A 17,503-nucleotide genomic window follows, 5' to 3' on the forward strand; every position below is an offset into this window, starting at 1 on the left:
TCAAAGGTTCTTTATGCCACAACGCGACCTTCTGAAACGAATGAATGTAACTTTAATGTACTGCCTTTTCATTTCCAAAATTTGTTTACTTTGCTTTAGTTATTCAAACAACTCGTTCAGATTTGACGCCAACCGGGGAGTATAATACTGTGATATTTACCTTGAATTTTAAAATTTCAAGGGCTTTAATTATAATACGTCCCGTATAAGACTTTCCTTCGTGGGTTTACGAAAGTTTTCTGAATCAATTATTTCAATTTTGGTGATTTCCGTATGAAAAACCTATTACAATTTGGGAGAAATGTGAACGATAATTAATCTGACCAGGTTTAATTTAAATATGAAATACGAATTTTCCTGTTTTTAACCTTCGAAAAATTGAACACGGAAATAATCCAGTGTGATTGATATTACGACATTAATAGAATTCAAAAAATGAAATTTTTTTTGATGAGTACATACTGATACTAAATCCACAGAAAGACAAATTAATTAACGAAACAATTTTGCTTGGGATGGATATAATTACGGTTATTCAATTTATTTCCTTAGTAATAAATCGCTTCTAATTTATAACCGAGAGAAGTACTGACGGTAATCATGCAATTAAAATGGAACGTAACCTCTAGACATCCGCTAATGTTTTTTTATGAAATGATTATGATGGACCTAACGACTAACGACCAAAATATGAATAATTGTAAAATACAGAAACTCTCAAAGGAATACACTGAAATAAACCTTTTTTATTGTAGCGACTATTTAAACATTGTACATACAAAATATGATATTAAATATATGTACAGTAAATTGTATTTCTTAGTCCTCCTCACTAGGGTGGCCCGACGGACTAAAGTTATTCATTTCTGTTTTATTAGTTTTCTATGTCGTTTTCAATGTTTTTTATAGAGTTATTTCATTAATCTCTTTCAGCCAGATGTAGCTGTAATAATAATATAAGGGTTCTAGTCCCATTTGCGACGATTTTCTTATCGTTTTATGTGTCTGTCTGTTTAATAATTTCATTGATAGTTGTTTTTAGTGTTGTTATTATCTTTGCTAAATGCTGTTTACATTAAATGCTTGAGTTTTTTTTAAATAGATATATTTGATTTTTAATGAATGAATATCTATTTGAATGAACGGAAGTGTAAATTAACCCATTTCCCGACATCCGATCGAGCTGAAACTCAGCAGATAGACTCGCCCTTTTGCATTCACATTTCTCTAAAATGGATGACATTAAAGCAGTTAATATACGAAATAAACATCGGTGCTGCCCAATTGGATCTGGCGCAGTTGTAGACGCGGTTAGTATTATTAGCATATATAGGCTTACATATTCACATACATACATACGTACGCATATATTCATGTATCCTTATATATACCTTTTAATCAATATATACATATACTTAAAGGCCCGAACAAACCGCCGCGATCAAAGCGCGTCCGCGATCCCGTGCACGGTGGCGATCAGATGTTGTGTATGAACTTGTAGCAACGTGTTCACATCGAAGCGTTCTCTGATTGGCCGCGGCGTCCTGTGCAGCGTCTGGACGCGGCGATCGCTCGCATCCGCGATCAGTTGCTGCTTGCAGGATCTGCACGCTGCACGCAACGTAATTATCTCTGGGTTGGTGGTATTTCTCATGATGTCGGATACAAATACAGAGAGAATGATCAACGAAATTAGCATCTGCCGATGGTTTTTTCATCTTTTCAGCAATTAAATTACAATTATTATCACTTTTGATAAAAAATATAATAAACATAATCGATTAGCTATGAATATTCATATTTTTCCGATATTAAATCGCTTAATTTGAGATGTGTATTGACTACACAGCACCGGAACGCGTGTATTTTTTTAGCACAGTTCTATGTTGATATTTTGTACAAAAGAAGTTGTAATTATTATATATGTGTTCGATTAATTTGTTTTATGTAAGTGTAAACCATTCTTAAGAATTTTGTCCCCATTAATCTGATATTTAATTTATTGAAATCGAAAGAAACTCTTGTAATTAAAATTCATTAAAAAATAGTTTATTCAAATATACATAAATTCTAAAAAAATTGCATTATGGGTTTCATTTTATCCTACCAACCCGAAATTATTTATCTTACCAAACCGTCTTTTAAGTAAATTTACACTTTTCAGGGGCTTTTTCACCATCTTCCCAATAGCTTATCTACCCTAATAACGAATATTATTAAAATTAAAATAAAACACTTGCAGTGGTTAAAAAAATCGGCCAACTTATCCAATATATAGCCACTATACATAAGTTCGATTACCGAATTATAAACTCCAACTTAATAAATAAATAAACCGCAAATCGTAAACCGAAAATATTCGTTATTAGGGTAGATAAGCTACTATCTTCATCATCTGCAATAGCCCCTAGAAGTAATAATTCTTCTTCAGATTCGTCTCCAAACATGATTATGATTATTTAAATGGTTCCCGCTCCGAGCTATACCTACCACACAACCGACACGAACGTACGAGTGCCACGGACGCCAGCTGATCGCTAGTTGATCGCTAGTTGATCGCTAGTTTGGTGTGAACGGTTCTGCACGCACACAGGACGCTCACCGTGCCCGCCATCGCGGACGCAGAATGATCGCGGCGGTTTGGCCTTGCCTTTAATACGCATACATACACATATATGTACACATACATACACACATACAATCACATACATATATTCATGTATGCACATAATCACAAAAACATAAGTGTACAAAGTTTAAATTAAATTATTTGAAAATATTATACGTAAATCATAAATTCAAAAATCTTAAAAAAATATACATAAATATTGGTAATTGCTAAAAGGTTAACATGGAGTGTACATAGTATCATAAAACCCAAGATCTAGTAAGAATTATTGGTAGTTGCTAAGAGGTTATTATGGAATAAATATACGTTTTTTGAATCTGCTCAAATAATAATTACGATATTGAATTTTTGTCAATTTTAATTCAAGTAAGGAGAAAATGTACTTATTCCGAGTAAATGGTTAAGCCCTTAACACTTATATCGCTTTATCTTTTCCAAGACTGGTTGGGGCGAAAGTAATTAATTGCCAGGTTGTTGTTTTAATAAAACGTCTTCAGTAAATACTTAATTGTTATACATGGCAACACATTAATATTCGAAATAGCTCTATATATAACACCTCTCATAGCTAACACCTAACTTGAAAGTTAAACGATAAAACAAACGAACATTTTCATTTCAGCTAAGTTTGTAAGTCGTAACTCTAAAAATAATGAAAATTATGTTTTACTTTCAATAAAATTTTTTACGTAAGTTTAATTTAGTTTTATAATTATGTACACTGATTAACAAATCAGTTCCAATTTTGAAAACAAAATTCAAATTATTTTCTTGTTAAAATATTATATTACTAGTGAAGCACCGTTATTATAATTCTATTTTTAAATTTATGAAAAGAACAATTCAATATTTTTTTGTTAATATATTTTAATATTGGTGGGTTCTACTTTTTCGCTTGTCTGAATCCTTCCCACAGTGAATTTAAATTTTGAAACTTACACAACTCAAAGCAAGTTTGAGTTCTTTATATCAACTTTTATTTGACTCCGCATCTCATTACAGTGCAGATATAATGCGAAGTCATCCCCGGGCGTCTCCAAATTCTTTACCGTTCAAACCACTCTTTAAACACTCTTGATATAAAAACAAACTCTGAAATATTGGGCGAAATCGATCCAGTAGTTTTTGAGTCTATGGAGGACAAATAAACAAACAAAAATTTTCATATATATATAGATTGAAACTATCTACAAGTTTTTAATAAGCGTGTCATTAATAGGTGACTATGCATAACACTTTTTTATATTCCCCTCTCCCGGCAGTCCCGAAAGCCCTTCTGGGCGGAAATAGAAAGGCTCCTCCGATTACCTCTCACCCCAGAAGATATTTGGAAACATGAGTGGCAAACGGCCAACGTGGGAAATGCACATCTCATAGGACCCCACCGAGAGACAGCCTGGGTTCTCATTGCCTCGCAAAACCTGGTCCGCCATCAATAGGTTAAGGTGCTCCCATAGCCGCTGTGCCCACATGATGCACAGATGGGGCCTTAAAGAGTCGGCGATGTGTGAATGTGGTGCGATGCAGACCACCGAACATGTGGTCAACATTCATTCATTCCCCGGCGGGATTGATGAGGTTTACATGGCGACGCCTGAGGCCTTAGAATGGCTCGCAGACCTAGATGTCCCCCTCTGACCCCCCCCCCCCCCCACCATACGAAAGAAGAAGAATACTCCCCTCTACCTATGGCAATCCACCATTTAGTTATTATTGAACCGATGTTGGACATTTTGCATGTTTTAATATTTAATTCTATGATGATTTTATTATATTATTCTGGCTGTTTTTTTATTGATAGGCCAGTCAAGTGTATATTCTGAGTTTTTTTTAAATATGCGTTTGAATTAAATATAAAACCTGCTTTATTTGTTAAGTATAGACCATAAATAAGTATTCTCTGTTAGAATTTTAATAATTTTAACGTATTGTGGAAAGGATTTATGCCTCAGTTATTTACAACACACCGATGTTTATTATTCAAAGAGTTTACTCGCAAACTGGCATGTGAATAATTTATACATCCTTTGTTGAACTTTAATTTCTTTTAAGGTATATAAAAACCTCTAGGAAAATGCTAAACAGAAGTTTTATTGATTAGCATTAGATTGTAAATACAGGAGATGCAGCCGCTTGGCCTTTATCTGTCGCTTTTAATTGTTTTCATTCCCGACATTTTGTTCTTTTTCTGAGGTAATCCTTTCCCTTGCAACACGTGTAAATATTTTTACATTAAGAGGAAGCTACAAGCCAAAAATGTGTATATTCTTGGTATACCTTATATTGTAAGTAATAGGCATTAACATCGCTTGACAAAGGGAGTCTAAAAACGTTCGATTTCAAGCAAAAAACTGGATTTTATTTATTTTGTAAATAATTTTATAAGACGTAATTGTAAAAAGCATTCACTTTGTGGCTCATCATCATAATTCAAAAAAAATAATCACGTGAAACTGTCACAGATAATCATAGCTATAATACTGTTTTTTGAAGTTGTTTCCTTTACGCGTTCATACATTTCTATTGAAAAAATATTTTTTTTAGTAGTTTTCATTTATATTTTTTATTGAGTAATTTATTATTTTATTTTTATTCTATTCAAGCGAAAAGATAGGAAAACCTTTAATTTATCTAAATCACATTGTATTATTGGTATTCACAATGTATACCAATTCTTTGTAAAGATTAATCAAATAGTGATTTAGCATTAAGCATCGCCTCAAATCATATTCCATTAGAGTCTCTGATAGACCGATCTGACCGGGGCGTCCATACATTAGAGCCTTTGATAGACAGATCTGACCAGGGCATCCGTACATTTGAGCCTCTGATAGACAGATCTGACTGGGGCGTCATTTTGTGTAAGTAAGTTTTCCGACTAATTCCCTGCTAAAAAGGAACGTATTTTCTAAATATTTAACTATTTCAAATCTTGGTCGTTTCGAGTCGAGAGTTTCTTGTAAACATTTTCATGTTTGATATTAAAATTGTAATAATTAGAAATGACAATGTTTAGTAATATTTGAGTAATCTGAAAGTATGTTGCCTGTTGTATGCTGATGATGCGGTGCTGATTGCTAATAGTATGGATGATCTGCAGTCTCTCGTGTCTAGGATGAACGAAGTATGCATGAAGAATGAGTTAATTATGAATGTAAGTAAGTCTAAAGTAATGGTCTTTGAAAGAGAAAGTACGAAAACAGTGTGCAATATAGCTGTGAATGAGGAATACTTGGAGCAGGTGGATGAATTTGTGTATTTAGGAAGCATGTTTACGAGAGATGGGAAGGCTGACAGAGATATTGAAAGAAGAGTAAATGCAGGTAACTCCATTAATGGAGGACTGAACGCAGTTGGCGCTAACAAAAAATTGTCCAAAGAAGGGAAGTTAGCTGTCCACAATGGAGTGCTGGTACCTACCCTGATGTATGGAAGTGAGGCATGGAACTGGCAAAGAAAGGATGAAAGTAGATTGAATGCTGTTGAAATGAGATCCCTGAGGCGTATGTGTGGTAAAACCATGTATGATCGTGTGAGGAATGTGGATATCCGCAAAGAGTGCAAGGCTGATGTAAGCGTAATGAGTAAGATCAAGAAAGGGACGCTTAGATGGTTTGGGCATGTAGAGCAAATGAGCGAAGAAAGGAGTGTAAGGAGAATATACGATGCAAATGTGAATGGTAGCAGAAGTCGGGGACGCCCGAGGAAGACATGGCATGACCAAGTGAATCAGATACTTGAGTCGGGCCATGTCAAGAGTCAGAACAATAGAAGAGTATGTATGAGACGATGTATGAATGTGAATGAGGCAAGGAGTGTGTGCCAAGACCGAGTTGTTTGGCGGTCCGTCTTCTCTGCCTACCCCTGCGGGGAAACGGCGTGATGGTTAGTTAGTTAGTTAGTTAGACAATGTTTATTTCAAATACAAACATCTCAACGATAATATTATCTAGTTTCTAAAATGGTATTATTTTTTACGATAATTAAAAAAAAATATCTATTAATCATTATAGTTTAATATAATAAAGCTTTTTTTTCCACCGTGTCGTAAGTAAAAACATTTAAAAGCCTGAAGGGTTGATTTATGTAAGTAGCTTCTGAAAGCGAAAATATTTACCAAAAATACTGCTATTCTAACTTTGATGAGATATTATTGATTGAAACTAACGGCTGTGAAAAGAACAAAATGAACAATCTTCGAACTACAAATATTTGAACCTATTTTATTTAGGTACGCCCAAAATTGTATCATACAGAAATCTAATTGAGAAGATTCTATAGGTTTATAAAGCGCCCGCGACATCAATTGTCAATAGTTACGTCAATTTACGTCTTTGATACAAATAAAGTTTCTGATAGACGTTATTTAAGAAGTCATAAAACATTTCATCTTGAGTTATTTAATATCAATATTGCCTATTTCTATAAAATGTCTCGAAGATGAAGGTTTGATAATTCTGTAGAATATGAAGATTTGGACATATTATATAGCTTCTTATATTTGAAAAAACATAAGTTCATTTTATTAAATAAAAGCTAATATGACGTCATGGCAAATATAAGTATTTGATCTAAAAATAGTAATTGCTTTATTATTATTTATTTTCATTCTTTCTTCTCTTTCTCTCTAATGTATACTTACTACATTTTATATTTTATTTTGATCATTATTATTTCTATTATTTCACGAATAAAGAGTAGGTTATTGTGGCCTAGTAACAACTAAACCTTGATTTTCCATGCCTTGAATATTTGTAATTGGAGTGTAATATCAATTCACGTCCCAATCGCAATTTCTTTAATGTAATAATTGTCAACCATCTGTGGAATGTTTCAAACAATAAATATTTATTTTATTATTGACAGTTACTTATTGATCATTTACTGAGTTAATTGAGACGACGGAATGATGTGTATTTTGATTGTGAGCATATAGATGTCATAGACAAGCGCTATTGACGCATTTTGGGGAAATATATCAATTAAGTAAAATGGTGGTAAATAAATATATATAAACAACCAATCGCTCGAGCGGAAAAATATGTCTCAATCGTCATATCCCACGCAATTATATAACCTACACATTGGACACATTGGACACATTGAATAGACAATATTTTTATTAAATAACTCAATATCGTTTCTCAGTTGGTTGACAATTTCATTGAAATGCCTTCGTGTAAGCGATCCAGAGACAGAAGATGGATTTCATTATTAAAATGTTCTTTGTTCCAGGAGTTAGCCACAATTCACGGTCTGACTATCACCGCCCAACACCAGTACTCGGACTACATTCCCAGGCATATTGCAGACATGGAGAGAATCGTCGAAGCTACATTTTCCAGAACTAGAGGTAAGTCTTTCGAATCCTTCCCTTCCGTTAATACTGTCAATCTAATTCTAGAATGAATCCTATGTCATCTATAAATATCCAGATAGTTCTAATTAAAGTTGCTATTATCTGTTATCACTATCTATAGATATACAAGGTTGTTAACGGACGTAATTGACTTACCAGTGATTCCTGATATATTTGGAGTAAAAAATGTAAATTAAATTTGGGTCTTCGGTGACTTTTGGGTGTTTTTTTAATTTTTTTTAAATCTTTCACATGTTGTCACTGGTATCTACGATATATGTCTCCAAAAAAATGTCTTCGGAGACCAACAGTTCATTTGCATTTTTTACTCCAAATAATGTCAGGAATCACTTGTTAAAGTAAATCAAGTACGTCCCTTAACACCCTGTATAGAAAATGAACAATATTATAATTAATTTAGGTTTTTAGTTTAGGATCATACCTAAAGGTTCGAATCATTTTAATATTTACCAATTGTGTCATGAATTTTGGCTCTACTTAGATTGTGGTTATCTTACGTAACCTAGTGATTTGGGTGCAAATCATTTTAATGAAATGTGAATGTTTAAATCTAAATTTTAGTTTCAATGCTTTCCGTTTCAAAGTGAAATAATTATAAGGTGAGTATTGCCCAAATGAGAAGTAGCAAATAGGAACAAGTGTTCATACAAAGCGTTCTGTCATGATATTTATTAGGCAAATAACATGAATTCTCGATTTATTCCGAATGACTATTATTTTATCAGGAAGTTCGCAAGCTGTCACTTTTTTAACAGGATCGTTTTTTCTCAATGTGCCTACTCCTTCCAGAATATTTCACAACGCACAAGATTTTTCAATTGAAGGTGTGATAGATTACTCATTATCTCACTGGCTTCAGAAGAGGGTTCATCAGGTGAAGTGTGTTCAGGATGCTGGACAACCAGCTGCTTGGCATGCCGGATCGGGAGAGGCTAGTTTGGGGAGACCCTTTGACCTCTCCAACTGATCTCTCGACCATTGATGTATCCATACTCATATGTCCGTCACTCCTGGACACACTGATCCCCTGATTCTTACCCACCCTTCATACCTTTTTATTTTCCAGAACTTCCTCTCCTTCCTTTCCTTAAAAAAGACCCCACACAGCATCCCCAAAGATAAAATAGGCTCCAAGTAGGAAATTATTTTACTCAGTAAATAATTGTCTAACAAAAATATTATACTATAGGTAGGTAGGTACTTGTTGACTTATTTAATCTCTTGACACATCAAAACTTACCTTTTTAAGCTGTCGAACCCTTAAATTAAATATACCAATCCTAAGAGAAAGTCCAGTTATATTCAATTTTTCAATTAAGTCCTAAATCCTGTATCTAAATTTCGCCAATAAACAATTAGATAATGTTAATTAAGTGTTAATCTCAAGTGACCTACCAGGTAAGTATTGTACTGTATATTTTCTCCATAAATAGTTAAGTAATAACATAGATCACTTGTACAGCGCCCTTGAGGTTTTTTTGCACAAAAACGGCGCTATACAAGTCATCCAAGTATTATTATTATTATTATTATTATCAGGTCCAATTCTGAAAATTACAACTGTAATAATTTTCTGTTAATTTTTTATATTCTAGGTAGCACGTACATTACTACCTAGGCACTTTATCGTTTGTCTTAATTATTAACATAATCAGCTCCAATTTTGAAAATGACACTTGAATTCAAAACAATTACAAGTTTATTGAACTAAAGTTACATCACAGACAGTCGCACAACCAGAATTTCAAATTATCATAAGTATACGAAGAGAGCCTAGTGAAGCCCACATCTTTAATAATAATTATTGCTATTAACTCTAATGCTCCTAAAATGTCAGTTACAAACTTAATTTAATAAATAATTAAAATAGTCCACTAACGTGTATGATTTTCATAACGCTATTTGTTTTGGTTCAGTATTTACTTTCCACTCGGAAACACCCATTTGATAAATATAATATAATCATTCAGGTATTCTCAACGAAGGAAATTGTTAATTTTGTTTATTATTTTCACAGGAATGAACGGCGTCATAACCGCCCTACCTCTAAAGTTTTAAGGTGTTGACAGAAAATACCTTTTATGAGGCACACGCATTGAATTAAGTAATTTATTTGGTCACTGAACACACGCCACGAAAAGAGGCATTTCCATTTTCAAATATCATAACACGTGTTGACTCATTTAAAACATTGTAGGTATTCGAAAAGTTAGGCAGTGATAGTTTTATTCTCTATGTGAATAATTAAGCATAGAATAATTGTAAATCATAACATCATTTACTAATGAGGTTGTATGAAGATAAAAACTAATCTTGAACTATGTTATATTATCGCAGTTAGTTTTCGAAAATAATGAGCGGCTGAAAGCTATTTAATTTTTTTATGAATAAATACTACTTCGTCTTACCATAGCAGCATACATAGTAAAGAGATGATAAAATTCTTTATCGTAGATAATTTTTGGGTAACTATGCCATGTTGGGCTTTCTCTTTTTTATGTGAATACCACACAAGAGTCCCAAGTCCTCGTCTGGAGCTAGTGAGACTATGGCATCCCCAATTGGGGTATGCTGTGAAGCTGAAGGTAGCCAATTCAAGACAAAGCCTTTTCAAGCAACATTTCAATTCTGATTGGTGGTTTATACTGGGGCGATACTGAGAGTATCTTAAATTGCCGTAAGAAGGTAAACTATGTTTTATTTTAAATGAATAAATTGTGAAATAACACATATTCATCAGATAAGATTTACTTGCGTACGCCGGGATTTGTTTGTTGGTCGAGAGCAAAGATATTAGAAGAACGAGATATGCTATGTTGGCCGCCGGACCGTAGCCGGAGTACTACCTAATTAGGGTACTTTGAACGGTATCGGGACGTGTACGCACAGAAATCTGTTCTATGTATTAGTGCGGATACCTCAGCGCAAGCGAAGGTGTGCAGTAGTATTGGTGAACAAAAAGGCGACACTCGGCAAAACAATTCCACTCAGTACGAACTGCTCATAGCACATCTCGTTCTTCTAATATCTTTGGTCGAGAGCCTAACCTCTTGACCACGGTGACTTGTTCTTTACCCAACGTTTTCATGTGCATCTGGCCTGATGATGGACAATGTAAATGCTCGATCTCAGGTATCGCTCTGATAAGAAGTTATCTAATGACTGACACCGAACCTTCTTTACTTCTTTCATTATTCCGCTTTTTGTTCACCTCGCTCACTTCCGTCGGTATGTTGATACCAGCTGAGATTGGATTTATTGTGTAGTTTCACATTAAAAAAAGTTTTATAGAAATTTATTGATTTGTTTGATCAGTGCTTTGCCTGAGATGACAGTCGGCAAATAGAAAGTTTATTTTTTGTTTACTTTTTGCAATTGTATCATAAAATACGAGTACATGTTTGCAATGACAATATGTATAAAGGGAACGAACAATGTGGCAAGCAAAAGAAACGTCAATTGAAGCCCTTTAAATTTCGTAGTTTTAGAACTAAACTGTGTGTGCTACCTCCATTGCATAAAAAGTGCCAGAATGCCGTTGTGTGTGTTGAGAAAGTATTTGCATTATACGGCAAACGCTAGAAAAAGCCGAGAAATAACATTTCATCAGTAAAAACAGACAAATTATTAATTACTATGTATTTCGATTGTTTCTCGAAGATTTTCAGCGCCATTGGAGTGAGTAAGATAGCGATCATAATACCACATAAGTATAAGAAGGACAACCTACGATAGTATGTCGTTTAATACAGCATTACGTATTCATCTTAGTGCAAACGATTGGGCGTATCTTGTCATTTTAGTCACACCCGTGATGCAGAATGTAGTATTCATCGCAACTTTTATACGAAAACACCGACCAATTCCATCACTTTTTTCATCCACACACACATATTATTTGAATATCTGTCTTTGTCATACATGAACAAAATTAAGAATTTACTGAAAATATAAGAGTGTATCTTCACATTTTCTCTTAATTTTTTAGAGACAATAACAGGTCTAGATTATTGCAGCGTCATTGCATTTTTTAGTATTTTTCAAGATATGTCCCTATGTTACATCTCTAGCATAGGAAGTTGACAGATTAAAATAGCTAAGTACCTAATAATTAATAAAAACTATTTTTTAAATATTTAGGAAGTATAGTTAACTTGTGTTTATATTCCAAGAGCTGCGCGCTGCATTGAGGCAAACCAAAACTTTATATAAATATTCACGATAGCTTTCCAAGTTTAAATTTTAATTTAAATAAACCTAACTTAAAATTTACTGTGGGATTGAAAACTTTTCTACCCTTTTTTCTTGAATTAATTTTTTTATCATAACTCGTGTTGAGAAACCTGAAACAGCTGATCTCCATTATTAAATTATGTTGGATAATTAACTAATATCATTATCGCGGTAACTAAATATTTGGGAAACTTAAGAGGATTTCCTTAATTGTAATTAATGCATACTTTTTACCGGAGCTATGTAAGTAACTACTTTAAAAAAAATTACCACGATTACTTTAATGTAAGAAGAACTTTAATTTATGTAAAAGGCAAGTTTGTTTTTGAAATGACCTTGTTAATAATATCAACAACTTTTCAACGAAAAATATTAAAGAGAAAAAGATTCGGTCGCGTCTAGGAATAGAACACAGTCTTGCCAGTGTTTTGCTCTACCACTGAGCTAATCCGACCCTTTTTTTATATTAACTCCACACAGGAGGCCCTGAAGAAAATAATTTCCCTCAGGGCATATGTCATCTTTGGGGATGCTGTGTGGAGGGTCTTTTTGTGGAGAGGAAGGAGTGAACATGGATCTTGAAGAGTTCCATGTTGTAGGAGGGAGGAAACACAGAGGCCGTCAGTTCGTTCCACAGCCGAGCTGTTGAACTTAAGAACGAATCGTAGAAGCGACCCGTTCGCATGTGACAAATGTCAACCGTGTACAAATGTTGGGCGCGCGTTTGGCGTGTATCCCGACTACGCACCGGTGCCGAAGGGATCAATGACGCTAGTTCCTCAGAGCATCTTCCATTGTAATACCGATAGAACAAGGACAGCATACCTACCTGACGCCTGTGCTCTAAAGATCTATAGACCCTATCTATTTTTATCCGCTATTTGTGAACTTTGTCTGTTATTACAAGATTACATTCAAAATTAATTGCAATCTTAGTGTCTTAAAAAGATATATCCATTTTTAATTTCAAGATGCCACATCTCTTTGCTCTCTCACAATTCTAGGATGGATATTCAATATTTTAATAGTGGACTAACTTCTTGGGCAAATCCTTAATTTGTAATATTCAATCATTGACGATAATATTCTAATCTTAAAGAAAAATGCGTAGAGAAAAAATTAGATAAAAAAATTCGGTTGAATTGAACCTATAATATAACCTCTACCTTAATTTACTTCAACTAATTCTCTTATCTATTTAATTATAAACTAAATATCTACTCTAATTACCTGTGATTATTTCTGACAATTTTTGGCTTATGAACGCCGAGCAATCGTCAGCAAATCTGTAGAAATGATATTTATTTGTGCATCTTTTCTGATTCAAAAATAAGCCTTGCATGAATATCTAAGTATTTTCCAACCTTCCTTTCCCTTATCTCCTTCCCCTTCCCGCTACCGTCAGTTTCAGAATTCACACTATTTGGGGAAGCCATGGTCCAACTGGCTCCAGGCGGTTGGAAGCAGTTAGGACTCTTGTGAAGGACTCGCATAAAAAATAAACCGAAAATTCATATCTTATCTAGCCAGTCTTAGGATGAAAATAGAATATGGCAGAAAAGAAACGTGTGAAAACTCATACCATTTGTATATCCAAGTTTCACCAGCCTTACCAACCTGAACCTATTACTAGTGACGTAGTGACCAACCGAAACAAAAATTTTAGCCAAAACTGAAACCTTTTAAATTTCGGCTTCTGTTTTAGTTTTGGCCGAAAACAGAACTGAAACTTGTATAAACAAGTTAACAAACACCTAAAATTATGTGTTTTCATTGTTAAGGTGAAGCTTAATACTAAATCACTATTTTGATTAATCTTTATAACGAATTGGTGTACATTATGAATACCAAAAAAATGCTTTAGATAAATTGAAGGTTTTCCTATCGTTTCGCTTGAGTAGAATACAAATAAAATAATAAATTACTCAATAAAAATATAAATGTAAGCTACTAAACTTTTTCAATAGAAATGTATGAACGCGTAAAGGAAACAACTTTAAAAAATACCGTATTATAGCTAAGATTATCTGTGACATTTTCACTTGATTAACTTTTTGTTTTCTTATAAAAGTACTTAGAAAATAAATAAAAACCAGTTTTTTGCTTGAAATAGAACGTTTCTAGACTCTGTTTGTCATGCGATTTTAACGCCTATTGACTACAATACAAGGTATACCAATAATATACACATTTTTGGCTTAGCTTCCTCTTAAACTTGTAAGAGTTGAGTATAAAATTCATAAATTTAATGAGAAAATCTCTTTAATTTTAGCGCTTTTTGGTTCGTTTTTCAATGTATGATGTCGGTACTTTGACTTTAAACAATTGACAAAACTACTAACTACATAATATATAGTTTAAAAATTAGTCTAGTTTGAATAATCTTTATATTAGGCAATAGCAAACAATAATTTATTATTATTTAAACTATAAACTTTGACAAAATAAATAGTACTAGCAGCTAGGCTCTGCGGGCGGCACTTCCTTGGGCTTCGCACAGTTTCAGTGATACTGACATAATCTTCTTCTTCTTCAATGGCGCTACAGCCCATTTCGAGCCTTGGCCTCCTTTAACATGAGCCTCCACCGCCCTCTGTCTTCGGCCGTCGTCTCCCAATCTGCAACATGGAGTAGTCCTCTGGCATCTTTCCTGACATCGTCCTCCCATCTCAGCCTAGGTCTGCCCGCCTTTCGTTTGCCTCCCGGGTGTCCTGTTAGAACCTTCTTTGGTACACGTGTGCTTGGCATTCGGTGCACATGTCCGGCCCATCTTAGTCTTTGGAGCCGTAAATGAGTAGAGAGTCTGGGAGCTTGGTAGATGTCATATAGCTCCTTATTGTGGCGGATTCTTCATGCCTCTCCCTCTCGCACCGCTCCTAAGATTCTTCGAAGTACCTTTCTTTCGAAGGTGTCCAGCCGTTCCGCAGACTTTGCTGTCAGTGTTCCCGCCTCACATCCATAGGCCAAGACCGTTCTAATAATTGTTTTATACAGGGTTATTTTGGTTTTCCTATGGACGTTTCGGGATTTGAACACTGGCAGCAACGCGAAGTAAGTGTTGTTAGCGGCTGTGATGCGCTTTCTTACTTCTACTGGGTCTTCGTTGTCCTGCGTTATGATGGAGCCCAGGTAGGCAAACTCTTCGACCACTTCAAAGTTATAGGAGTTTTTAAAATTCACTTTATCTTTTATTCTGCGGTGTGGGGTTCTGGTTTGCATCATAATTTTAGTTTTGTTCTCATTGATTTGCAAGCCCACCTCTCTTGCTGCAGTCTCCAAAGGGTCAAACACCTCTCTTACAGCCTGTAAGGATCTTCCGACAATGTTAAGGTCGTCTGCATATCCATACTATTTGATTGCTTTTGTAGCAAATTTTTGAGTCGGTAGCAATCATTGTCTTCCTCACGACGTGCTCCAGAACAATATTGAAAAGAGTGGGAGCTAAGCCATCACCTTGTTTCAGCCCCTGGGAGACCAGGGAAAGTTTCGGACCCTGGGAGAGTTAAAATCCTCCGTTGTTTCACCTCCTATCCTTACTCGACATCGTGATCCAACCATCGTTGCTTTTACAAGCTTGACTATTTTGGGCGGTATACCAAAATTTAGGAGTATTTCATATATTTTCTCCCTATCTATACTGTCATATGCCTGTTTGAAGTCAACAAATAGTTGATATATATCTATATCGAATTCCCAGCATTTTGTCAGGATTTGTCGAGTAGTAAAGAGTTGATCAGTGGTGGATCTCCCCCTCCTAAAACCTGCCTGATACTCTCCCAGCAAGTTCTCTGAATGACGTTCTAGTCTTTCTTTCAAAATTGTTGTGAAGATTTTATACGCTGTACAAAGTAGCGATATTCCTCTGTGATTTTCACATTTCAATTTGTCTCCCTTTTTATGTATGGGGCATATTATACTAGTTTGCCACTCTTCTGGTACTCTTTCGGCGGTCCATATTTTTACAATAAGATTGTGTAGCAGGTTTTTCAGATGTTCGTTTCCATATTTATAGAGCTCTGCCGGGATATTGTCTCCTCCCGGTGTTTTATTGTTTTTCAATTTATTTAGGGCAGCCCTTACTTCTGCCACCGATGGCGCTCTAGTCGTTTCATCATTATTTAGCTCATCCGGAATGTGAGTTGGTTCGACTGTCAGGTTGTTATTGGGATTCAAGAGCTGTTGGAAGTATTCTTTCCACCTAGTCTTAATCTTTTCCTTATCTCCTATTATGTCTCCATTACTATCTCTGCACAGGGATGTGTTGGGTTTGAAGCCCTTTTTAAATACATTGACGCCTTTATATGCCTCACGTGGATTGTTATTAACAAAATCATTTTCCATTTTCAACAATATGTTGTTAAAATATAGTCTCTTCTTTCTTTTAATCAAATGGTTAGCATCTCTTCGTGCTTGTTCGTAGGCTTGTCTTTTTGATCTTGTTCCTCTTTCTATACATAATTTTCTTAGCTCATTTTTCTTGCAAGACGCTCTGTATGCACTCCTCATCGAACCAGGGATTTCTAACCTTCCTAGGTCTATTTCCAATGCTTGATTCTGCCGCTTTCAGCAGTGCATCTCTCAGACTGGTCCAATCCTCTTCTAAATCGTTTGAGGAGAGCTGATCACTCAGTTGGTTTGGTAGGTTTGTTGACAGTGAGTCGTGGTATCTATCCAATCCTTCTGGTGTTTTAAGAGCATCGATGTTTAGCTTTGGGATACTTGGCTGATTTCCTCTTCTATCTCTTGCTATTCTGCATCTATAGCTGGCTACTACCAAATAGTGATCTGAATCACAGTTAGCTCCTCTGTAACTTCTTACATTTGTGATACTGGTCGCCCCTCTTCTTTCAATTAGGATATGGTCTATTTGATTATGGTATCTGCCGCCAGGTGATGTCCATGTCCATTTATGTATATTCTTCCTTGGGAACTGTGTTGAAGCTATTATCATGTTTCGTGATTCTGCAAAGTCAATCACCCTTGATCCGTTGTTATTGCTTTCCATATGAAGACTGTTTTTTCCTGTAACCTGTTGGTGTGCCGGATCCTGACCGATTTTAGCATTAAGGTCTCCAATAACCATTTTAATATCATTGGATGGTATGGTGTCATATGTCTGCTCCAGTTTGTTATAAAATGTATCCTTAGTAGCTTCATCTTTGTCTTCTGTCTCAGCGTGAACATTTATGATGGAAATATTAAAAAATTTGGTTTTTATCCGGAGTATGCATATTCTTTCGTTTACAGCCTTAAAACCAATT

General features: G+C 34.9%; 1 protein-coding gene across 1 annotated transcript in view; it reads left to right on the plus strand.

Annotated features, from left to right (window-relative positions):
* The window catches only part of Gyc32E (Guanylyl cyclase at 32E), a 345,132-nt gene that overhangs the window by 138,732 nt on the left and 188,897 nt on the right, over positions 1-17,503 (plus strand). The window contains exon 8 of the mRNA XM_089637598.1: positions 7,865-7,982. Coding sequence (XP_089493724.1) covers positions 7,865-7,982 — 118 coding nt within the window. The remainder of the gene's footprint in view (positions 1-7,864; positions 7,983-17,503) is intronic.

The sequence above is a fragment of the Hesperophylax consimilis genome, chromosome 12 (genome assembly GCF_061612785.1).
Source record: "Hesperophylax consimilis isolate HC1 chromosome 12, BYU_Hcon_1.0, whole genome shotgun sequence".
Classification (NCBI taxonomy): Eukaryota; Metazoa; Arthropoda; class Insecta; order Trichoptera; family Limnephilidae; genus Hesperophylax; species Hesperophylax consimilis.